The sequence below is a fragment of the Sarcophilus harrisii genome, chromosome 3, assembly GCF_902635505.1.
Source record: "Sarcophilus harrisii chromosome 3, mSarHar1.11, whole genome shotgun sequence".
NCBI lineage: Eukaryota > Metazoa > Chordata > Mammalia > Dasyuromorphia > Dasyuridae > Sarcophilus > Sarcophilus harrisii.
Window position 1 is genome coordinate 394949636 of NC_045428.1, and position 26703 is coordinate 394976338.

At 32.6% G+C, this 26703-nt stretch overlaps 1 protein-coding gene across 2 annotated transcripts in view; it reads right to left on the minus strand.

Annotated features, from left to right (window-relative positions):
• AGPS (alkylglycerone phosphate synthase) overlaps positions 1–26703 on the minus strand; it is a 138475-nt gene that overhangs the window by 20831 nt on the left and 90941 nt on the right. Inside the window, exons 14-19 of one of the 2 annotated variants that reach the window (XR_004233079.1) lie at positions 21941–22053; positions 15859–15928; positions 14310–14371; positions 7987–8076; positions 7423–7510; positions 24–109 (exon numbers count right to left, since the gene is read on the minus strand). Coding sequence is in view for 1 of the 2 variants with exons in the window: in XM_031960414.1 (XP_031816274.1) it covers positions 10–109; positions 7987–8076; positions 14310–14371; positions 15859–15928; positions 21941–22053 (435 nt within the window). In the remaining variant the exon portion in view is untranslated. Of the gene's footprint in view, positions 1–9; positions 110–7422; positions 7511–7986; positions 8077–14309; positions 14372–15858; positions 15929–21940; positions 22054–26703 lie in introns of those variants that run through there. The other variant, XM_031960414.1, reaches the window with a different exon arrangement.

Consider the following 26703-nt stretch of genomic DNA (forward strand, 5'->3'; position numbering starts at 1 on the left):
TGCAATTACCTCAGTTTCTTCAAAGACAGTCAGAGGATCACTAATTCCTCTGTAGTTAAAGGCAAAATAGAAGTAGATACATGCACCTGCATCATATGTCTGTGTTACCCTAAAAGACAAGAGAACAAATTTTTAAAAAATTAGTATTATATGACATAAAGATCATAACATATAAAACTACCAGATTTTTAAAGATAATTTTTAAGATTGGTTTAGGCCATTTTTCTCATTCCTTATCCAATTTTCTTCCCTGTTGCAGAGTTCTTTTTCATCTAAAAGGAATCTCAATTAGCCCCCTTTAGTGCTAGTGCCAAAAACTGGTAAGCTAAAAAAGGATTGGAAGAGAAAAGGATCTTATTTTTAGTGTAACTTTAGTCAATATTAGCCAACACAAATTTAGTCATCAATTTTCTGTTTAATCTTATATTGCTAAAGACTATACTGAAAAATTAAACAAAATCTTCCTTTATATATTTTCATCAGTGGCATTGTTTTTACTATCTTATTCAGAAATAATAGGAATGAACTATTAAGTATACCTGTGAATATACATTTGGTATATAGTCAGGTTTGTTAGTTTTTTTTTTTTTTTTTAATTACAATGAAAATGATGACATGAAACTGAAGAGTGTGTACATAATTTGAGAGAAACATATCAAACTAAAAGTAACAGATATCAACAACTAAGGAACACTGTCCAATTTACAATTTCTTCTTCTTCATTCAATTAAATATATGCAATTATTTTCTCATGACAATGGTATTAAAAAAAAATTAAAACTTGTTTACTTGATAAACATCATACTGGCATTCCTGCCAAAGGAAGAAAATAACTGTCAATGATGAATAATTATATGATGAGTGATCTGACATATAATAAATTTTCCTTCTATAGAAATAATAAGTGCTAGGAAGAAAATATAGCCATACAGGAAAAACCCTAAATAAAAATAGAAAAACTAAAAACAATGTAATGTACTGGGCTGTGCCATTAGAGACCATCACAGAGGCTATGGAAAAAAATCTCAATGACTGACAAAGGTCTATGCCAGGTCCAAGCTTTTCAAAGTTGTTTTCCTTCTAAATTTATGGAGACTTAGAATACATAAAGTGCTTAGAGTTCTTTGGGAAATGGCATGCTTTAAAAACAAGATATAATTACTAATTTTGCCATTCTTCATAGATAATCTATAAACATTTAAATATATATAGTTATGAACATACTGTTTTTTTCAGATATTTCAGCATTAAGGAAATTAAATACTCTGGAAAAATGCCAATAGGAGAGTTTGATTCTCAATGCTAAATAAAAAAAAAACAAAAAACCTATTTATTTTTAACAATAACTAAAAATAATTGTAATATATAATTATGAAATCAGAGTTGTTTTGCTTTAGTCATAACTTTTCTTCTCATTCTTTTCAAAACCCTCTGCAATCTAGCTCCTGATTTCATCGCTCAACTAAAAATGAAGAAGATTCTATGAAGAAGATTCCAAGATTTACTTATCTAGCCCTATAGTGCCTATTTAGTATTTCAAAGCTAATAATCATCTCAAACTCAACACATCCAGAAAAGAACTCATCCTGTCCTCCAAACCCAAGTCTCTCTTATTGTCAACAGCAACATCTTTCCAATCATACAAGTTTACAATCTTGGTTTTAACTCCCCTTCTATAATTCACCCCACACTTGTGATATAGTGCCAAATTTTCTAATTTCTTTCTCTACACTAGCTTTTGTATATATCTTTTTCTCTCAACTCAAACAGGGTCTACCTTCAGGTTCTCATTTCCTCTTATGTAATTTATTCCAATAGCCTTGTAATTAATCTTCCCTGACTAAAATCTCTCAATCCAATCCATTGTCAATTTAATTTCCAAGCTGTTGATTTTCTTTAAGTATAGGTCTGACCATATCACCTATCTACTCAAAAAATTCCAGTGACTCACTATAACCTAAAGGATCAAATTCAAAGTGTTTTGTGTATCATTCTGAACCCTGTAAAACCCTGTCCCTTCCTACTTTTTTTTTCTGCTTGCTGAGGCAATTGTGGTTAAGTGACTTGTCCAGGTTCACACAGCTAGAACTGTTGTATCTGAGGCCACATTTGAACTCAGGTCCTCCAGACTTCAAGGCTGGTGCTCCATCCACCGCAACACCTAGCTGTTCCCTTCTTACTTTTCTAACCTTCTTATATTCCACTCATTTCCACAAACTTCACAATTCAGCCATATTGAACTACTAGTTATTCCTTATATATTACACTCTACTTCCCATATTTGTACTGGATGTTCCTTATGCTTGGAACACTCTTTCTCAACTTCAATCTTTGAGAACCCCAGGCTTCCTTTACGACTAAGCTCAAGGATTACCTTCTCTAAAAGGCATGTCTAGGTATTTCCAGGAGACAGTGCCTTTCTAAGATTGCCTTCCATCTACTTTATATTCATCTTGCATGTACTTGTTCATATGTTGAATGTTTCTGTTCATTTTATCCCAGTACTTAGGGCAGCTACTAGCACATATTAAATATTTAATAAAATTTGATTGTCAGTTGAATAATGGATACCCTACATTCTGAAATGGCATTATCCATCCCCCCCCAACCCTAGTTTTAAAAGACCCAGATAAGGCCTCCAACTTAGAAGAACATGGGAAAGAATTACAAAGGAGCTGCAAGACTCTTAAAGTGTTGACATAATTTCTAATATAAAGTTTTTATAAACTTTACTGTATTTTTATTTCTTAGAGAATTGTGAAAAGATTGGACTGTGAAGTTTAACTAATTTTTCTGAAAATAAGTAAGAGTTTTTATTCAGAAGCAATGAACAAAAACAGAACACTGATTTTTCTTTTTCCTTTTGACAAAATACTGAAAAAGAACTAATTGGTCAAGGGAAGAAGAACATATGCTTCTTGATAAGAGTTTGAATTAGCTTAATGGCTGGGTTAATAAGTATTTATTAAGTAACAGCTAAGAGTCTTTTAGACCTTGCTCCTGTACTTTAAGGGATTCATAATTTAACTGGACATAAACTAGTAATAGTTATTAGCTTCCTAATATTCCTAAATTATATAAAATGAAGGGTGAGATTTTACAGCATTAACTACATTTCAAAGAAGAAAAAGACTGTTGTGAACTGACAGAAAAAGACCACGGAGAAATTGCTTTGAGTTGGATCTTTAAGTTAGCTTAGAATTGTACTGACTCAGCAGAGAGGAAAAGTAGTATCAGAAAGAGCATCAGAGAAGGATCATTAGTAGACATGAGTTTGTTTCATAAAACATCAAAGGCCAAACAAACTAAATACAAAATAAGGTTGGATAAGTAAAATAGGCTCAATTAATGCAAACTCTAAATTCCAAGCTGAGTTGTTTGGACTAGATTAAAGAGGTAACAAAGGAGCCATTGTAAACTCTTACATAAGCAAGTGATATGAGGAAAATAATATCTCAGGGAAATTAATCTGGCATTAGTATGTAGGATAGCCTGAAATAGAGAGAGAGCAAAGATACAACTAGTTAGGTAGCTACTACTGAATGAACCTATGCATGATGAAAAAGAGAATGGAGACAGATCATAACAATCATGTTATATAAGTAACATGTCAAAGAGAAAAAGGATGTGGTAGTGACTTCCCAAATCTCCAGATGAGGTATGAAATTTAGAATATGAATTTTATTTCAGTCTAATGGTTAGAAATTATTAAAACCATCTATCAGACTATGCCACACCTATACCATTGAATCTATTCAGTTCAATCATCTTTAGAAAGGCTTTGACTTTATTAAAATAGACTGTGGAGCAGTTTGAAATGAACATGTTAACTCCATCATGATTTAGTACACATAGATACTGTTTAAATATCAAGTGACTTTTTGATTCAGAAGAAATTAAATATTTGTCTAACAAATCTCTTCCCATCTCTTATAAAGCACAAGTCACCCAGGCTATGCAAATGCAATTAGCTGAAGAGTTTAAATGAAAGCAAAGGTAATCATACTCAAATCTGCAAACCCAATTAGCAAGGTTCCCGCAACGAATTCAATTTAGCAGAAGTAACAAATACAGAGGAAATACCCCTTTTACTACAAAATATAAACAGAATCTAATCTAAAATTTTAATGGTCTTTCAGGCCAAATGTTAGGTGCCTTGCAAAGGAAGAAATAAACTCTTCAACAATGCTTAATTTCTTCTGCTGCAGCCAATTTGCCAACTGTGCTTTTTTCTAATGTTAATTTACTCATCAAAAAAATCCTTTGAATTTATAAATTTTTAAATAAAAATGTATAAAGTTTAAGAAAAATGGTAGATATAGTTGGGCTGCTCTTTTAAAGGTGTTGAGAGGGAAAGTGAAGGGAAAGATATTAATTTATATCAGAAGTCACTCAAAATCCTATTTAAACCATACAAACAGTAACCAAGATATGGATAGGATCCCTATTTGACACATATTAACATAAAAGACACATGTTATTAGAAGCATGTTATTAAGATATTAAAAGAAATATATTTTCATTATCTAAAAAATTCAGCCTTTGCTGCAAAGCCTAGTGGACTTGGGTTTTATATAATACCATGGATTCAATTTTCAATAGATAGGCAATGAAATTTTATACAAAGGTATAACAAGCTTCTGAAAACATCTGTGGCCAAAGAGCATGTTCACACACAATAGAAAAGACCTGATAACCAAAAATTCAGAATTGACTTTTGTTTTATCTAAACAGCTGACTCAGTTCCCAACACATATGAGCACCTCAAAGCATGATGATGTCATCACATGTCCCCAAATCACCTGGAAGAGTTGACATAACGGCTGTCAAAAATCAAAGCCTATTCTTTAATTTCAAAATGATCTGTGACCTCCAACATATCTAAGTTTTGAATTAATGTATTTGCTAACCAAGAATTCTATACTTTAGAACTTTAAGGGGAAAAGAAGTTCATGGTTAGAGTGGGAATTTGTATTCAAATACAAATAATAACAAAAAATAATAAAATGCTGAATAAAACATGAATTATTATACATCGGAAAGAGTCCACATTAAGTTATTCCCTTTCTTCTATGGTGAGATTTTTATGGTAATTTTTTTCTTTGAATTTTAAAAAGTTCGCCCCCACCCAATAGATATTTACATTTGGATATATAATTATAGAGGATTTTTTTAAAAATTACATTACAATGAAATTCAATGAAATAAACCAACCATGGTTATCAGAAAGTCAAAAAAATCATCCAAACCTTGGATCCAAAGAGGCATTGCAAAAATCCCAAAGTACTCTCTGACTTATTTAAATTAATTTGTTTTCTTCAGTGTTAAACAAATATATTTTACTATATTAACTAGATATGTAATTGATTCAATCATTTCATTTCTTGGCATTCTGAATAAAATAAAACTTGCTGTAATTTTCCTTTTTTCCTATTTTAAATTTTTGAGAAGTACAGGGAAAAGGATTTTTTTTCCTCCCAGATTAAAAATCCAAGCTGTTCTTCTGGAGGAACAAAGGGCAAAAAGAATTTTACGTATGTATGTATTTATGTATGTATGTATATGTATATATAAATTCTGAAATAAAAGCTGCTCATCTCTTTTTTTTTAACAAGGTTTTAACAAACTTTTAACAAGGATATAAGAAATCTGGATGAGTAGATATGATAGGTGAACCTTAATATCTAAGGTTTTTTATCACTATCAAAATAAAGCCATATGGACAACCTATAGTTTGAAGAGTATTTATTAGTGAAGTCCCTTGTGGAAATAAAATTTAAGCAGAACTCCCAGAACTTTAAACACATATTAAGGATAAAAGAGTCACTTTTAAAAAAACCACAAGAAGCATGGATATTATTCTACTCACATGATCATTTTGTCAGTGCCTCAATTGCTATTTTTACAAGTGAAATTATAGCAGGGAAAAATGTTTAGTTTTGCATTTAACTCAAAATTAGAAAAAATAATTTGTCAAAAGCTATCTTTCAGAAGTCATCGAGAATATTTTTTATATAACAAATGACACAATAAATGTTCAATAAATACTTATTAAAGTGAAGTACATTCTTTTTGCCCCTCTATCAAACCTTCTCTAGCCATCGATAATTATCATCATTCTCCCAATGACTTGGATTCAAATAATTCAGAGCTCCTCTATGGCTCTTCTCTTTCCTTTATTCTTTGGAACAAGATCCTATGTTCTTTAAATATCTCCTATGTCCTTCTCTTCCCTCTCTCATTCCCACTGCCAGTCAGTCCAGATCATCACTACTTTATCCTTGCTTGAGTGCAATAGAATTCTTCCTAGTGGCCTTGCATCTCATCTCTGTCCCCATCTAGTCAGCCTACACAATTTCACCAGATCAGTTTTCTGAAACCACAGCTATTAGGTTATTTTCCTACTCGAAACCCTTTAAATGGCACTTAATTGCACCCAGAATAAATGCCTATTCAAACCTCCACATCAATCTGGTCCCTCTCTTCATTATCACTTTTGCTCTATAGCTTGCTTTTTTTCTCCCAAAGCAATTAAGGTTAAGCGACTTGCCCAGAGTCACATAGCTAGTGTCAAGTGTTTGAGGCTAGATTGGAACACAGTTCCTCTTGACTTCAGGGCTGGTATTCTATCTATTCACTGCAACATCTAGCTGCTCCCTACACATGATTTCAATGATATAGGGAACTCCTGGGTAAAGAAGCACCTATCACTGATACAAAATAGTAACTGTTCCTCCTTCTAAAAGCCTTAGAAAACTAGCTGGTGCACTCTGGTCAAATTATCTATCTAGAAACACACAATTTATGCACTTAGGACTTGAATCCTTCCTGTCACAGAAGCCAGCTCTCCATCCTCTCATTTCACATATTACTATATATAAACATATAATGTACTGACATCCATACAAAATCATGTATGAATATATATGTATACATAAAAATCAATGCATAAATTTGTATTATAGTAACAAGTAATTATCCTGTAAACAGAAATAAACAGGAAAAGAACGTGATAGAGGCAAAAAATAAAAATCATAAAAATAGTAAAATTACTTTCAGAAATAACAAATTTAACACTACATTGCAAATACATGCAAAATTATATCACAAAACAACACAAAAAACCTAGCAAGTCCTTACAAATGGGTATTTTTTCCCTTGTATATCTAGTATTCACCACTAGGAAAAAAATCATTGAGAATCAATGTTTTAATGATTTATTAGCACTGGACTGAAGATATGAAGCTAAACAATAATTTGAAGATCATTTTGCTATTATGTGGCCTTTTCACCTCAAATGAATAAAAAGAATGATTAAATGAAATACACTAGAAGTTACACATGCAGGATGTTTCAATGGGGTTTTAAGTGTTAAAGTACTACCATTTCATTTATCATAAGATCCTTTTCTCAAAGTCTGACCTGCTTTCCATTCACTCTCCATGCCAATCAATGCTATGACTTTTTAGAGAGGTCAAATGCTCAAATCAATCTTGTTTTACTTGGTTGCCTGGTGGGTAACACAGAAAATAAATGTCAGAAGACTAAGTGAGTACAATAGTAGTTTTTCTCTACCACTGACAAAATTACTTTTCAATGCCATTTTTGCAACTTAGTTGAACCAAAAAGGCAAGTTCACTAATTAATTTTTGTCTGCAATATTCTTCCCATATGCCATCCCTTACCCCCCATTCATTTAATCAACAAATGTAAATGGTTAGCAGGTGAATATCTGCAAAGAAAAAACATTACTAACCTGGTCTACAGTTCCATTCTCCTGTCCAGGAAGTTTAGGGTCAAAATTTAGGGTTGAATGAGATATCCTGTTCCTAAACTGAATAAGTAGTAGCTAAAGTAGGAAAGCATGCCAAGAAAACTGACACTGAGGACTCTACACATAGAGGCAAATTATGCTTCCCTTACATTGGAAATAAAATATTGCAATGACTGCCTAGAACAAAGAATCAAAGAATAAGAAAAACTTACCTGCAAGTAGAAAGAGGTGAAAACTGGACACCTTTCTCTTTGCACTCTTTTGCTATTCTTTCCTTTACATTTCTACAGAGATCTATAACCCTGAAAAGAAGCAAAATTATAGAAAATATTTTCTAATGAATTACAGAAATTTCATATAAAGACTGATTAAACTGGCAGTCTTTCAATTGAAAGTTTCTTTAGCAGAACTCTGTGCCATGATGTCTCTAGGATACTGTAACTTCCTGAAAGGCTTTCTAAATCATCAAGGAAAAAAAAAATTACATTCAACACAATTTTGTTAAGCATTGTATTATATTATTCTTGATGGATCTGATTATGTCAATGTAAATAACTCCTTCAATAGATTTCAAACCACCATCTTGTGTAATTCTGTACGCCTATAAATCTGCTTCTTTGGAAAAGGGAAAATCTAGATTTTGGTTATTTGTCATTCTTACTATTGGACTACTTTACTTCCTCCTCTTTTTTTCTTGCTCTCTCTCTCTTTCCCTTCTTCCCCCATTATACTTTCCCCTGTTCATTTTTTACTTGGCTTTCTCTATTGAGGGGTGTGGGCTTTTTGTATGTCTTCTCCATTAGATTCTGGTCTCTTAGAGAGCAAAAATATCTGTAATCTCAATACTGAGCAAAGTGCCTGAAACATACCAGGTACTATAATAAATGCTTACTGTCAAGAAGACGTCATTCTCTGACAACTACAAGCACAAAGTATTCATATAATTTTGTAATGTGTACCATATTCATTTCTATGCAAGCTTTCCTAACATGAGAAACTTGTGAGAATACTGTTTAAATAAAAACATATTTTTATATAAAATATAATTTTGCATTCTGAGTACTAATTAAAATAATCTCCCTCTCACTAATTCTCACAGAAAATACTACTATTCTGTTTGTATACCCTTGATCTTACTATCACTCAATACTACCTCCAAAATTCCCTTATCCAACTATAATCTATTGGCTTTTCTTTTACAAAACCCTACTGTTCATCTCCATCATAACAGTAAACTCTTTAACTCCTTCAAATATTTTCCAGATAATTTTCCCTGTATTGACTACTCTCTCAGTGGGTTTCAGTACAAATTTATGTTATACAATCTCAATTGGGCCCTCACTACAGCTACCCATTTCCTCCATAGCTTCCTTACTAATTCTTTAGTACATGCTCCATAGTAGTTCTTCCAAATCTTTTCGTCCCTCCTCAAACCTCCCATCTCACACTCTTTAACCCCTTCCCAAATCTTCCTCTTCTAATTTTGCTATCTCTATTGAGGGCACTACTATTCAAGATACCTACATTTGCAATCCTAAACCATCTTTTGGCTCTTCAATCTCCCTCCTATTAGTTGCCAAGTCTTGCTCAATTCTGATCTCATCAACATCTCTCACATCTGTCTGATTTTCTCCACTTAGATATGCAATAGCCTTTCTAATTGATCTATACATTGAGTCATTCTCCAATTAATTCTGCATACAGCTACCAAAATAACCTTCCTAAGATATATGTAAAATTAACATTGTAATAAACCCTAAAGGCAAATGCTAAAACTTTTCATTAAAAAAAAAAAAAAAAAAAGACAAAGGAAAAAAGAACCCAACTATAGAGAATTACTATAGGAATGGGGAAGACTGGAATTCATCTTCAGAGGAGGCTATTGAATTAAAAAAAAAAAAAAAAAAAGTCTCTCCTACCCCAAAGGATAACTTCAAATGGTCACTGCCCCAAAAGAATTCATAGAACTAAAAAAAGACTTTAAAAATCTAATAAGAGAAACTGAGAATATGTGCCAGGTGTGTAAGAAAAAAATAAGAAGATTATGAAAAGAAAGTCAACCAATTAGAAAAGGAAACCCAGAATCTTAAAAGAAGAAAATTAAAATTGGGCAAGGGAAAGCCGCTAAAACCATAAAAGATCAAGAAATGATAAAAGTGATATAAAAATGATATAAAGAATAAAAAATAGTAGAAAATGTGAAACAACTTAAGAAAAACAATGTATCTGGAAAACATATCAAGAAGAGAAAATCTAAGAATAATTAGACTACCCAAAAGCCACAATCAAAAATGGATCTTGATCTAATACAAGAAATAATTAAACAAAATTGTCCTGAAGTGTTAGGACAGAAGGGGAAAGTAGAAATAGAAAAGAGTCCACCAATCATCACCTGAAAGATATCCTATAGGGAAAACCTAGAAGAACATTAATGCTAAATTCTGAAACCCACAAGCAACAACAAAACAACAACATTAACAACAATTCAAATATCCTGGAGTCACAATTAGAATCACGCAAGACTTACCAGTGACTACAATAAAAGCCCGCAGGTCTTAGAATACTATATTTTTAAGATTAAAACAAACAAACAAAAAAAACAAAAACCGAGTTGCAGTGAAAAATATGTCCAGCAAAATTAACTTTAATTCTGAACACACCCCCCTCCCCAAAAAGGGAGGTGGCACTTAATGAATTGCCAGATTTTCAGGATTTGGTTGCAAAAAACTCCTATACTTGAAAGAAAATTTGATATATAAAAAAATAAAATAAGGTAAACATCAAAGACTAATTTCAAGAAACTCAACAAGGATAAACTGTATATGTTTTATATGTGGAAATGTCACCCATATATCTAAAACTATCATTAGTAACTGGGTAGTCCAAAAGAAAGATTGGGGTAGAGTTGAGTATGATGTGTCTAAAAAGCAGAACTGTAGAAAAGGTAAAAATAGTACTTATGCTATACAAATGAGGTTCAAGAGCAAGGACTGACATAGAGGAATTAGATGGGGGAGGAGGGCTGGTAATTCTGAAACCCTACTACATTAGGAATGGGTTAAAAAGGGAACAGTATCTTGAAGAGTATAAAACTCTTCAAAATTTATAAAGAAATAAAGAGAAGAGAATAAGGTGGCGTATAGAAAGAAGGATGTGTAGATTAATAAGAAGGGAGGGAAAAGAAGGGAGAGGATTAGAAAGGAAGTAGGGAGTGGGGGTAGGAGGTTCATAGCAAGGCAAACTAGTAGAAGTAGAAGAATTAGCAGGGATGGAAAAAAAAGATACACACAAAAGCATTAATAGTGATCAGGAACAGAATTAATTAGGGAAAAAAAAGGAAGGATACTAATCATTGGTCTCAGACAAAGTTAAAGTTAAAATAGATTCAATCAAAAGAGAAAAAAATTAGGGAAACTACATTATATGTAGCCTTATTGTTTCAGACTATTCAAAACAACTAGAGATAGTTCAGAATATTGCTTTGGCATAGGAAATGATGATTTCGTAAAGTTAGAAAAATATGGAAAGACTTGGAACTAAAAAGGATAATGTTATCCCACCTTCAGAAAAACAGACTCAACAAGCATAGTAAAAATATGAATGTATATATGTATATTTACGTATGATTATAGGTAACTATGCAAGTGTACACATGCATGAATGCAAGTGATGTGGTCTTCAATGTTGGGTGTTTTAGCAGAGGAATTGATGAGAAGTGATGCCCTATCAGAAATCCCAGTGATGTTCCTGAGGTTAAATTTTCCCTTTTAAATCTACTTATGGACCTTCCATGGCTACTGCCTTCCTTTGGGTCACTCCACCACCACCACAGCACTCTGCGTCTTGGTATCTTTCTCCTTCCTCTTCCTTCAGGCCCTATGGTATCTTTCCTAACTCCACTATGCTTCCCAACCCCACTTCTCCTCCTTACAACTAATTCTTTTAGGGTGCTAAGTCCTTCTCAGGATTTGGCCTGCCAGTTAAGGGCATGCTCCAACCTCATGACATAACATGTTGGCGTACATAGACATTACATCCATGAATAAAGATCAACAAAGCTAATTCCTCTAGCAGATTATTACCCTTAGGAATACCTTTATCCTCCACTCATGAGAGATCAGCAACCCACCATCTGAAGATACACAATCCTTCAGAGCAAGCCCATAACCTGTGGATGAACCTTACTTCCTCTGACTGGCTACTGGTTGCTACTTCAGGCCCATTCGTTCCTAATTCAGCTTAACCATGCTTTTCATAGAGGCATTTGTGATGGTAACAATGCTCTTTGGCCTCATATCGTGGCATCTCCAGTGATTGTTACGGCATTAGGTAGTTTTTAATTTGGGGGTGGTGCTTTCTTTCCACTAGCTAATTGTGAGTTTCACTGAGGAACTTGTCTTTCATATGCTTTCCTACTCTATTTCATGTTTGCCATTTCTGGTGCCTACTGTACCCTTTCATTTTGTCTGTAAGCTCTTCCCTAAAAAAAAAAAAAAATCTATCTTTTGCCAAAGAGAATGGCAATTGTGGATTCTTCACATGATAGAACCCCAACTTTTGGTGCCTACCATCATTTGTTGTCTACATTACCTACATCATATGTATATATCTGTGCTTAACTGTAGCCTGCTTGGGGAAGGTGGAGGGGTAAAAAGAATAAAGTGCATAGCAGAGAACAAAAGAAAACGAATTAAGGAAGCAAAGATGGACAGTTCTGAGCACAATGTCTTCTATTTTCATATATGCTTTTTTGAAATGGAAATTTATTGTTATATATCCTCTCTATGTTTTGCTGTGCATATGAATTTTTTCTATTTTGTGTTTAAGATTTTAAATAAGTAAATACATTAATTTTTTTAAAGAGAAAAAAAAATTTAAAGTCACTAAAAAGGAGCCCCATAATATCTAATATACAAGAGTGCCATCTATCCTAACTGCTTGTCAAGAATGAATTTTTTCCTAATCTTTGGGGAAATCTTCCTTTCAATTTGTGATAAAGATGTATGCTTACTTTTGCTTTTTTAAATATTCATATCAGTTTTCCACTAACGTTGTTTTAAGTATGATGCTGGGTTTTTATTTTGAATCACAAAATCACTGGACTACCTGTTCATAGACTTGGAACTAAACATCTTAAGAGATCATATAATTTAATACTCTTGTTTTTACATAGTTGATATATATAGGCCTGTAGAGATGATATAACTTGCCCCAAGTTATCTAAGAGGGAAGGGGCAAGGCTGACTGAGGTTCCAAGCTTGATCTTCATTCTATTGCCAAGCAGAATAAGAATTCTTTTCACCGCAATACAATGCTCCCAACCAGTTCTTAATTCATGTTTTGAAGACACTTGCATATTTCAAAAGGATAATTCTTTATCCTCATAATAACATATCGTACAGGCAAGGAAATAGATACAGAGAAGCAAAATGACTTTCCAAAAGTAGTATCTAAACTGAAATAATAGTTTAAAAAAAGAAATTCTACTGGTTATGCTATCAAAATAAAGGTTGAAAAATATATTCCTATACATTTTGACTATTAAAACTCTACAAAAATCTGACTACAATTAACATTTTATTTTTATTTCATACAACTCCCTTATATATATAATAAAGCTAGACTACTAGAAATCTTGAAATATTATTGTAGAATTAGAGCTAGAATAAAAATTATGTGGAGACAGAAGGGACAGGGAATACTAGCAAACATAACATAGAGAAGAACAAAATGTAAATTAGAAAATTAAGGCCCAGAGAGCAAGTCTTACTCATAGGTCATAAAGTGAATTCTAGACAAAAATTCCAGAATTTGATAAATGAACTTTTTGTATCTATTGCAAAGTTAAGTCTCCCTCCACTTAAATAAAGTTAACAAATAAGATGCATTAAGCTTTCTTTTGCTGCTCCTGCTCTTGTTCAGGCATTCAGTCATGTCCACCTCTGTAACTCCATTAGGACAGAACAATGTTGTCCATAGGGTTTTCTTGGTTTGCTTTTTTCTTCTCCAGTAGACTGTGGCAAACAAGTTAAATGACTTGCCCAAGATCACACAGCTACTATTTCTGGCCAGATTTGATCTCTATTCTTTCTGACTCTAGGCCTGTAGCTCTATCCACTGAGATAACTAGCTGTCTCATAAATGATCTTCTAGAGACCCTAAATTATTTAAGTTGCGTAAATTATTTGAAAGATCTTATTTTGAGGCTAACATCACTTTTTAAAAATTGATATCAGAAACAAAAAAACTACATGCAAAAATTACATCTACAGATCAGATTTTCTAAGTTTTGCCTAATCACTGATTAACTCCCCAAATCTTGATGTTTATGAAAGAATTAAAAATTTCTCACTTCTTGGACTCTTCATGCCTTTTCAATCTCTATAGAAAAGGGTTTTTTAAAAAAAACTAATTTTCTTAATAAGGAAACAAAAATTCTGAAGGCTTATGGGTAATATACATAATCCTCAACAACAGCAGCTTTATAAATGTAGTTGAATGCACAATTTACTTTTAAGGCATTTTAATATTTTACCTATCCCAAGGTGCAGATGTCTCAAAGGATTCTCCTAATACATAGTGTTCCAAGCCCAGGTCCTGTTAACATACACATTTTAAAAAAGAGAGAGAGAGAGAGAGAGAGAGAGAGAGAGAATATTAATCATCTATAATTTAGATAGACGACATGCTGGACCCTAACCCTGGGCCCTAAGCTAGCACTTATATAAATAAGTTACAAGAGAGTCCAGGTTTACAGGATTAATGAAATATTGAGGAAACAGAAATTCCTAAAAAACAATATAGAAAATATAGAAAAATTAGGAAAAGCACAACTTCATGACAAAAAGTCCTATAGCAAAATCTATCATTTTAGAAAGATGCTAATAAAAAGAAATGATAGGTGAGAAACAGTTACTTGAAGGGAATGGTTATATTTCTTAGTTTTAAGTCACAAAACAACAAAAAAGCAATACTACTTCCCTAACATAAAAAAAAAAAAAAAAAATCTAAGGTGTCACACTGAAAAACAAATCCCTAGAGTGTTACTAACAGAAAAAGAACAAAATATAATCAAAATTGCTTTTACAGCAATTTAGGAAAGGAAGAGAAAGTCTTTTTTCTACAAGTATCTTTCTAAAGAAAAACAGATTAGAAAGAGAATGACTGCAACATAGAAACAGGGATCAGGGACAATATCTTGACCACAAGTTCAAAAGAAATCAATATTAGAAAAGAAATCATTAGAGTTTAGAACATTACAAATAATTCACAGAAGCTACCATACAAAAGACAAGACCAAAAAAAAAAAAAAAGAGCAGGAGGGAAGCATGCAATCTTTAAAAAAATGGAATAAATGATATGTCTTTATTCACATTTAAGCATTATTAATCACATGCATGGTCAGCAATCACTAAAAGGATAAATCAACTAGAAAACTGTCGTTGAAACAGCTATCTTAAACACTAACTGCACTCCAAGTTTAGAATGATGCATCTCCCAGTACTATGAATCAGGTTAAATTTATGACAAAATATTACCCTCATCATGAGGTATCCAATTTTTTGTTTGCATAAATAACATGAGAAATATAAAATAAACTGATTCTTAAGAAAAAAGTTTAATACATTAATAGTGCATCACTAAGAAAGGAAGACACCGTCATCCATTCAGATATTCACTAAAAATTATGCCTTCCATTGGTCATTTTCATTTACAAACTTTTTATCAATGTTTCTAATACTGTTAAGTTAGTTATAAATATTGATTTCAATTTTTAACCTGAAACATGCTAATATCTATTTTAATGGATAATTCTAAAATAGTATTTAATATCCTTAAGATACCTTTTAGCTTAACTAGAATAAAATAAAATAGAAAAAATTAAACAATGATCTACAGAACTTTTTGTTTAAAATTGAAGTCCAGATAATCAATATGAAAAACAAGAATAGAGGAAAATGTTGGGGGAAAGGGATATATTCTGCTATTTCAGTGGCATTATTGCATAAATTACAATGAAGAATTGGGGGATTGGGGAGAGGTGGGCTTTGAGACAAGCAATGGATCAATGAAAGGAGACTTACCCGAAGATATGCAATGACATATGTCAGCAAATAACCTCTCTGTCCATTGTCTTCTCCAGCTGCCAAACCACTGCAAGAGTAAATTATTCATATACATTTTAAAAATGAATACACACAATTGTATTTATATATTTATGACCCGATCTATTATTGTATTAACGCAAGGAACTCCAGTGAGAAAATTTGCTTTCTCAATGCAAATCTGCACCTCCTCTACAACTTCTAATCTAGTAGTGAGTGGGTCAGAGGAATTGAATATGATTAATTGAAGTTTATTGGTAAATGTTTAGATCTTATTTTTAGTCATTAATTTCAACCTCCTTTCCATTCTTATAAATAACAAATTTAGAAACACAGTAATGCTAAACAAATTCCTTTAAGCTTATTAATTCCTTTATCCAATCCTACTTTTAGAAACAGATTTTTATTTTAAAGGTTAGCAAAAGGAAAAAATGAATGTAGTACAAGAAGTCTACCTAATCTCTTATTTTCCATAATCAACTTATCCATAAACAAATACTAATTAGGACATCACAGACATTTATTCATTCATCAGGTATTCACTGACCACTTATATAGAGGGCACTAGGAACTTTAGACAGTAAAAAAGAAGCAAAAATTCTTCCCCTATGTATAAATAGTTCACAGTCTTTAATAAGAAGGCAAACATGTACGTTTTTAAATATTGCATAAAAGCCTGCAAAGCAATGAAAGACAAATACAAAGGCAACACATAGGTGAGATCCTACTATTATAAATGTAATGCCAAAAGATGACTTTGAATGTCATTATAAATGAGGATGGCGTGTGTGTCTGTGTGTGTGTGTGTGTGTGTGTAAACTCTGCACATGGGAACAACTTCTAGTGCTGAAATTTAAACTTAAAACAATGTCACATGCATTGAGTAATATGTAGAATCATTACTGATTTACACCTCACATCTCTCAGATTGGCTAAGATGACAGGAAAAGATAAAGATAGATGTTGGAGGAGATATGGGAAAACTGGAACACTAATACATTGTTGGTAGAGTTGTTAAATGATCCAATCATTTTGGAGAGCAAGTTGGAACCATGCCCAAAACTATGCATACCCTTTGAGCCAGCAGGGCTGGCTACTTAGCTTGTATCTCAAAAAGATAATAAAAAGGAAATGGATCCAACATGTGCAAAAATGTTTGTAGCAGCCCTTTTTGTAGTGATAAGGAACTGCAAGCTGAATGAATGCCCATCAGTGAGGGAATGACTATTATGGTACATGAAGGTGAGGGGGAGGCTGATTTCAGAAAAGCCTGAGAAAGACCTATATAAACTGATGCTGAGTGAAGTGAGCAGAACCAAGAGAATATTGTACATAGTAACAATAATATTATGTGATGATCAATAGCACTAGACTTGACTCTTCTCAACAATATAGTGATTCGAGGCAATTCCAACAGCCTTGGGATGGAAAATGCCAATCACATCTAGAGAGAGAATTACAGAGACTGAATTTGGATTGAAGCATAGTATTTTCACCTTTTTTTCCCCCCTCCATGTTCCCCTCCCCCTTTGACATTATTTTTCTTGCACAACATGACAAATATGGAAATAAACTTAAAAAGATTGCACATATTTAACCTATATCAGACTGCTGTTTTGGGGAGGGGGAAGATAAAGAAGGAAAGGTGAAAAATTTAGAACAGTTTTGTAAAAATTAATATTGAGAACTATCTTTACATGTATTTGGAAAAATAAAATACTATCGGGGGAAAAAGAATTATTACTGGTTTGCATGGCAATTAGTTATAAATAGTAAGACATAAAATAATTTCTATTTTTTTACATAGCTCAATCAATCATTTCTGGAATCATTTGGTGAAAAAAAATGTGAATATAGGAAGGAGAGCAGAATTTTTCATTTTTATGGGTTCCTCACCAGATTATGAACAATGGAAATTATTTTTGTACTGCCTCAAACCAACCCCAGAATTCCAATATCTATACTGACTCAGTTTCCAAACCTGGGGATAGACAAATAAGATAAAACAACTAAGCTATGATGTGCTCATCATAAATGACAAACATTTAATAAGTGTCAGGGATTAGACACTATTAAGTACAGGGATAGAGACAAATGTGAAAATGTGAAACATCCCTATTTTCAAAGAAGTTAGATTCTAATAAGAGATAAGCATATATTTAGGTAACGGACAAAACACAAAAAACAAATAGAAGGTAATTTGGGGGTGAAGGGGGAAGTTGCTAGAGAATTACTATTAATTGTGGGAAGGATCAGAGAAGGTCACAGACAAAAGCTATGTATTCCCATTTCTCTTGCTTTTTTATTTTGTGAGAGGTTTTACCTGTCATTCTAGGGTACCAATGCATCAAATGATCTGCTTTCCTGTGACATCTTTCTTTTTTAGCAAACTTTTGTCTGTAACCTTCTCTGACTTAACCTGATGATTTGATTGTGTAAAGGTTATAAGAGCTTTGATGGCAGAGGCTATTTTTTTTCATCTTAATTCTAGCACAGAGTCATGTATAATGTTTAAGAAAACTTCATTAAATTGAATTAAAGCAGAAGTATGGACTTAGCTCTGAATGTCAAGTAATTTCATTTGAATCTCGGAGAGGCTAAATAATCAGCATTAGTACCCATTATTTTTTATTCTTCTACTAGGAAAAGAGAAGACAACAAAAGACAACCTAAATATAAAAATAAGAAAGATACAGGAAGAACTGGGTGAGCCTGCATCCCAAAATTACAGGAAGGGCAAGACTAGAAATTAAGATTTGACTGATGGCTATTAAAAATTATGCTAACTCAGTGACCTGCTTATTAGTATTGGGTGAAGCTCTGCTGGAGAGGCACCACCTAGTCTGCAGCCTTTGTATTACCCTCAAGTTATCCCATACCTTCTCCTGTGGGCAACTGGGGAGGTACTCAGGTACAATGACCCATCCCTCTTTGCTTCTGTGAAACCACCTAAACTTTCTTCATATCATTATGATAGTTATCAATAAAATCTAGGTTCATCATGAATTCCTTGCTGATCTCCCGTGATCATCCCATCAACATGTTGCTATCTTGATATAGTAAAATAAACTGCTTTTAATTCTTAGCTCTGAGTTTTACTTCATTAAAATCAGGGTGAAAGCCCAAATAATTTTCCTTTTAATACCACTATTCACATTTTGAAAATTATCAAGAGCAACTATTATTAGATTTGGGGGGCTTTTTTGTAACAATGTAATTTGCCAATGTTTACCATTTTTAAGCCTATATATTCTCCTGTAGTTTCTTAAAGCTCTTAGGAAAAACACTCACAAAACACAATATACTACTTGTATTTGGGGATCAGGAGAATCAAAAAAAAAAAAAAAAAGACATTGTCAAACTTCATTTCATTCTATAATGGAAATCTATGTGAAAGAGAAATGAAAAATCATTTTTCAACAATGTACCAAACATCAGACTAAACACAGGAAATACTACTATAAAAGATATTTCTACCCTCAAGATGTTCACATTCTAATCAGAAAAGAGACAACATATCCAGGAGTGTGGCTCAGGAGAACTATTGTAGTTTGGGAGATCAAAGGAATTGTGAGTGGGACTACAAGGGAGCTGACTGACAAACACTTTTAAATAGCAATGAAGATATTGATTTAATTGTAATTCTAGAACTGGAAAAAGGTAGAAAAGTATAAAGATTCCACAGGAAAACCATAATTATTCCACAAATATCCATAATTAACTCCTTGATTAATTGGAAGTCCAGGTTACCCAAAGAAGTTTGTTGGACTGTTTTCCTAAACTTAGCATTGAGAATTTATTCTGTCATGGGTAAGAGAACATAGAGCTCCTGCTTATGGCTGACCCTATTCCTTCCTTTCTTAGAGGCCTAAAAAGTTAGATCTTAACTCTTCCTGTTTCCATCCCAAACCTAGGGGAAGGGATGGAAAAAGATAAGTATCAATCACAGTAAGCTAGCTATATGGTAATATTTGAACAAAAATAAATCATGCTGGGGGAAGCTAGGTGGTACAGTGGATAGAATACCAACCCTGAAGTCAGAAGGCCCCAAGTTCAAATCTGAGAAAAATCTGAGCTCAGACACTTAATCCTTCCTAGCTGTGTGACCCTAGGCAAGTCACTTAACCCCAATTGCCTCAGCAAAAAAAAATAAATTAATGAGTAAATGGATAAATAAATAAATAAATCATGCCCTGTCATGTGCTTGAAATATTTATAATTAGCACTGCCAAACCATATTGCAGAAGCAAAATGAACAGTTTTAGGTCACAATATAAGGAAATACCATCATAAGGTGGTAACTAAACCGCACTCAAATCACAGAGCAACAATACTCTGGTCCTTTAGCACTGGTAAAACAATTCAATTCTATATATACTGACTTCAATATCACAGTTAATATATTCTTGAATTCATAACAGATTTTAAAGGTTTCAGCTGCATAAATTCTAACTTGAATGTTTTAAAAGGATATTCAATTTGTAAAAGTTTTGAAATCTCAATATTTTAAGTAAATTAGTTGTATGCTAAATAAAACTAGAATTTCATTTTTGTCTCTCAGTCATTAAGTATGAAATGATTGACTTAAAGCCAAAATAATAAACATAAAACAAAAGTTTTTTAAAGATAAGGAAATGAACTCAGAATAATTAAATACATTGCCAATGGTCACATCAAATCTAAGCAAAAAATTGCAAGCATGATTGAAACCCAATCCCACCATTTAGTCACTAAACTTTCCTTTCTAGAGCAATTATCTTTTTAGCCAATTTAACTAAAACTCCAGTGACTTTTTCTGGTGAGGAAATGGAAAGAAAAGGAAAGAAAGAAGCAAAGGAAGGAAAAAAGGGAAAAAAGAGAGGAAGGAAAGAAGGGGAGAAAAGTGGGGGAGAAGGAAGAAAAATTAAACACTGAACCTTATTTTTTCCTACTGATAAAAATTATTCTTGCTAATTTTAAAATAGAACAAAGAAAATTAATTTGCAACATGTAAAGTCCGTACAATAATAAACACTACTCTAAAAACTTGGTCTTTGTTAAGATTAATTAGATCACTTCCTCAAGAACATCACACTTTTACCACTCAATCCCCTTAATCCTAGCAATAAAAAGTAAAAGTTCATTCACAATGTATATTAAAAAGTACATAAAACAGAGTATTCTAAGATCTTTATTTCCATAACAAATATTAATGTGCTTCCTGTGACATAAATACAGAGGACAATAAATATTTACAAAGATAATTTCAAACTGAATAAAAAGTACAGTGTATATTTCTAAAGATTAAGTTTTAGTAATATAAAAGTACATAAGAATTTACTGGAAAATGGATTACAAATACAAGCAATCTCAATGTATATTCAACAGTAAACAATAGTTTCTGGGAAACTGTCGGTTTATGTTTTCAAGTAGGACAGGAAAAAAATGTTGCTGGGACAAATGACATTTTCACTATGGTTTTCATTGATCAGTCTTGTAATCCATCAAACCAGACAGACAGAAACCACCCTATCATTACTCAGCCTGTTACAGAAGTGAAATGTTTTGTAGCAACATAAAACAATCAGTGACAGGGGGTGGGTTATAGATAATTTATCAAATGGCTTCGATTAAACATAATTTCCTTTTAAAAACATATTAATAGATTGCTTTATTCATATGTTATTGTCAATACTGTCCACCAAATATTAACCTAGTGATATGGACCTCTCCTTCTGTATAGCATACTACATTGCTATTTTTAGATACACATGGATTATTAAAAACAAAAACTAATTCAAAGACTTAAAGAAAAACATTTAAAATGCTATGTCTGGTCAAATAACTGACAGAAAAACAATAGAACTTTCTATAAAACTGGTAAAGCTTATGAAGCAACTAAAAAGCAACAGTTAAATATTGTCATTCAAAATACATTAATGTAAAACTACAAATATAATAACACAAACAAGATAAAATAAAACCATTTATGTATGTTAGAGAGACTAATTTCAACATTAGCTTCTGTTTTGCATCAATACATTTTTCTCTAAGAATTATAGACATTTTTAAAAAGTCATACCCAAATTTGGCGGCTATATCATACACTTGTTTTTCATGTTGAAGAACTTTTTCTCGATCCCCCTCAAAGAGTAATGTAGCTACACTTAGCTGGTTGGGATCAAATCCTTTAAACTGAAAAGAAAATATTCTTATTAGAACAAATTTTACAGTTAAAAATAAAGAACCAAAGGATATTGTACTCTTCCTCCTCTTTGCCTCACCCTAAAGACACCAACTTTTAAGTTTTAAACCATACAGTTTACATATGAAGACCTTTTCAAAGCATCTGTGATATGCTCAACAACATTTTTTTTGAAGCTAAAGCCATATAAGATTTAGTAAATTCATAGTTTTTAATTTTATTATTTGTGTCATTAATGTATATTGCTCAGTGTAGTGAGTAAATGTCTAACAAAAAAGTTCATAAATTATATAGCCACTGTGTAGAAATGCATATGATGCATAAGATTCTCTATAAAACACTTGTTCCTTCATTCTGTTTTGCCTTTGGGACATTCTCTGTAGAAGACTTCTGTTTCTGTCAACAAGTTGCTCTGCTCCTCAAGCACAAAGACTATTTCCAAAGTTCTTTTACTATAGCTTCAATCCATTGACATGTCTAAAGTAGAGCTAAGCAAGACAGGAATTTGTATGTTTCTCCACAATTGCCAAGAAAAGGTGAATAAAATATGTCAACTAACAATAAAGAATTAATTGAATGTAGTCAGTAAAATTTTGCTGGAAAGATGAACATTTCCATATTTCATCCTTTTGGTAATAGAGTAACTAGAAGAAAACTAAAAGTTAAAGCTAGCAAAAAAGAGATATATAAAAATACTCACAGTAGAACAAAAATCTGGAAAAGAATGACTAAATAAGCCTGGGAGAAGAAGTGATAATGTAATTCAGTAAAGGGGCAATTGGTGGCATAATGGATAGAGTGGGTAGACTCATCTTCCTGACTTCAAATATGTCCTCAAATATTTACTAGCTGCGTGACCTGGGCAAGTCACTTAATCATTTGCCTCAGCTTTGTCATCTATAAAATGAGCTGGAAAAGAAAATGGCAAACCAATATCTTAGTCAAGAAAACCCAAAATGGAGTGATGAAAATGACTGAAAATAACTGAATGGCAACAATCAAATAAATACTACTGGGTTTAGTCATAAGGCAGTAGTTTAAGACCCTGCTCTGCCATATACTATGTGGTATATGGGCTGGAAACAACTTCTTTTAATCTCAATTTCTTCAATTTATAAAAATGGGCATAACAATACCTGATCTGCTTATGTCACAAGGTTTAGATTGCAAATCTAAACTGCAGATTACAATCCTATACAGGGTCTTGTAACTGAATATGGGGATTATAGAATTATGAACTATTATTAATAAATGTTTGATATGGATACCTAATTTATATATCTATGCGTTCAAAGTTATGTAAAATTTTCTCAGGTAGAATGGGGTGATGAGTGGAAAAAGTTTAAGAAGTCCTGGTTTAGAGGGTCAAATAGCTCTGGAGTGTCCCCTCAGGCCACTTTAACTCTTTCCCCACTAGTAAACTAGTCTTCATCTTTTCGACCAGCCTGGGCTTTAATAAGATAGTTTTGGTCTTTTTCGGTACCAGATAGTTTCTTCTCTACATTCTTTGTCTCAATTGCTACCTAATCATGATGACTGAATAGGTGTGGCCTTAGTGAAACAGACCTGTTGAAGACCTTAGCTTCTAAAGGCGAGGGTTTCCCATTGTATCTAGGGCCATCTCCAAGCATCCAGATCTATATCTAGCCACAGGACCCAGAGGGCTCTAGAAGGGAAAAGCAAGGCAGGTGCCCTAGGCAAGCACAGCCTTTCCTCACTTCAATACAATTCACTTGGATGTTATGGCCTCATTTCTGTAAGGCCACAGTACTCTTCAAGAACAAAGAAGAACAACAATAATCTTCCTCTCTATTATGCATTGTCTTTCTCCATTTGAATAAAAGCTTCTTGAAGACAAGGACAGTCCAGCAAGCTTAATAAATATCCTGGCTAGCCAGCTAGCATATATATATATATATATATATATATATATATATATCGGTTAGTAGTAGTAGCAGCAGTGGTAGTAATTATTTTTTTAAAAAGTTTCAGTAGTACCATTACTCTGAAGAATAAAAATAAACCTTATTTCAATGTTAGTTGTAAGAACAGCTTGTATAAAAAACAAAATCTTAATGACTGAAAAAGAACCTCTGGAGTCTCAAGAAGCTACAGAGAAATAAAACTTAAGTTCCTGAGAAATTTAAAAGGTTGCTAACTGTGATTCATATGGAAAAATATCAAAGGTGAAACAAGTCTTGACATCCTTAAAAACTAAAATTATCAACAGAACCATAACAAGGTAGCTATAATCTGGAGATGTATTAATAATGCCCCCCCCATTAAAATCCCACTTTAATGCTTTAGGTAAAGGATTATGCCAGAGTAATAAGCCCTTACAATTCCTGCAAAGCTGGAAAGGCTTTGAATAGATGAAGGCAATGGGCTATGTGTTTATTAATCAAGGACCAATCTGGATGATCCTGAAGAAGCTAATCACAAGAAAGGAATGGCTGCCAGTAATGAATCTTTTCAGTCACAAAAACTCACTATACATTCTACTACAAGATGGAGGAAATTTATGATCTACATTGCAAGAAAAAGTATTCCTACAGATATTACAAATCTTGGAACTATCACAGGGATCTTTCACTAAAAGTCTTGAATGGCTGTAGGGGTGTATGACCAAAATACACTGACACTAAAATTCCAAATAGTATGAGATTAGTAATACCTTCCAGAAAATGCATAGGATGAATCTCCAAAATGCAGACAAGTTCATACAGAAAAGATCCTTTCTTAAATTGAAGTAGTATTAAACAATCAGTATAATACCATATTTTGACTTGATAGTCTATGAAAATAAAATGTCTTGGTTCCTCAGAAGCTTCAAAAGTGAAAATCTTGATAATCAAAAGACTATGTTCTGCTTGGAATGAAATCTAATCTACTGTCAAGAAGGAATTAAAAACAACAACAAAAAAGGGGTTCGGGGTGATATTATGGATTATATTTAATTAGACTGTTTTTAGTAATGTCAAACATCAACAAAGAAATGTCAACAATTAGTTGTGATGTGATCAATAACAACAAAACACTAGCACTGTAACTTAAAAAATTTTTGTCATAAACAATAAAAGATTTCCTAATGGTGAGTTCATGTAAGATATCTAGCAAAATAGCAATGAAAAAGAGATGGAAAAGTTTCATATCAGACTAAACCTAAAGTACATAACAATTCTATTTCTAAAATAAAAAAAAATTTAGTTATGTCTTTTATCTTTACAGAAGTTATTACCTAATGTAACTCCTATCCTGTCCACCATACAGAATTTTCTATTATAATAAAGAAAAAAAAATTAAACATAGCCAATGGACAAAGAAACTCTATGGTGACTTTATACCATTCTGTCCCCACAATCCATCACCTTTCTACTGAGAGGAGGGAATTCTTGTGTCTTCAACAGTTCTTCAAGATTCAAGTCTGATTACAATTCTATTTCACTAATAGTCTTCAAACAGCAAAGTGTGCATAATAAGCAATAATGATGGTAATTTCCTGTTTGACAGTCTCTGCTGAAACTAAGAAGCCTCTTATAAGATACTAGTTAGATAGTAGGCAATACTACAATGAAAAATCAAAAGGCCTATGAAAGACAGATCTTGACAACTACCTAAGTAAACTACAATTTCTTTTTTTTTTCTTTTTTTGCTGAGGTAATTGGGGTTAAGTGACTTGCCCAGGGTCACACAGCTAGGAAGTATTACGTGAACTGAAGCCAGATTTGAACTTAGGTCCTCCTGACTTCAGGGCTGGTACTCTATCAATTGTGCCATTTAGCTGCCCCAGTAAGCTACAATTTCAAGAAAGGGTGGCACAGAATAAAAATTCTTTCATATTCATGTCCCATTGAAAATTTAAAATTTTTAATCTTCTGATAAACTTAAATGTTAATAACAGCAGCAAAAATGAAAATGCATGTTTCAACTAATGTCATACTAACAATACAACAAAACAGAGGCAAAAAAATTATAATTTAAAAAAGTTTTATCTAAATTAAACAGAGAGAATTCACATTTGCTGTCTAGACTTTAAAAAAAATGTTTTGACTCAGTTTCAGTAATCAAGAAGGGATATGGAATTTGGATGAGTCACAAGTATGCAAAATTATCACTGTCCTAGATAAAATGATATTGGCTAAGAAGCAAAATGAAACTGGAATTACCACAGTTATTTCCCTTATGCTATTTGCCCAGTTTATCTTGTCTTAGTCTAAGACAAACACCAGACATAAGTATACACTAATTCCTTACAATATCTGAGCTTAAATGTTTTTCAGCAAGAAGAAATTTATAGTCAGGTGATCAACATAAATTTTAAGCTCCACTCATCTAAATAATACTGTGCAAAGGAAGTGCTCTTTTGGAAGCTTATTTATTTCTAACCTGGAAAAGTGCACCCACCAAAGGCAATATTAGACTACCTTCACCACTCCCAATCTCAAAATGAAAAGTATATTAATAAAGAACATAAAAATTTACAACAAGGCAAATGTATTTGCTCTGAAAAAAAAATGCAGATCTGTGCTTAATAATATAAAATTTTACCTTGTACAGTATAAGCAATTTTCTATAAGCTTTCAAAGTGATTCTATGGGACAAAATATATGGCATTAATACTTAAAAATTCACAAAAATGA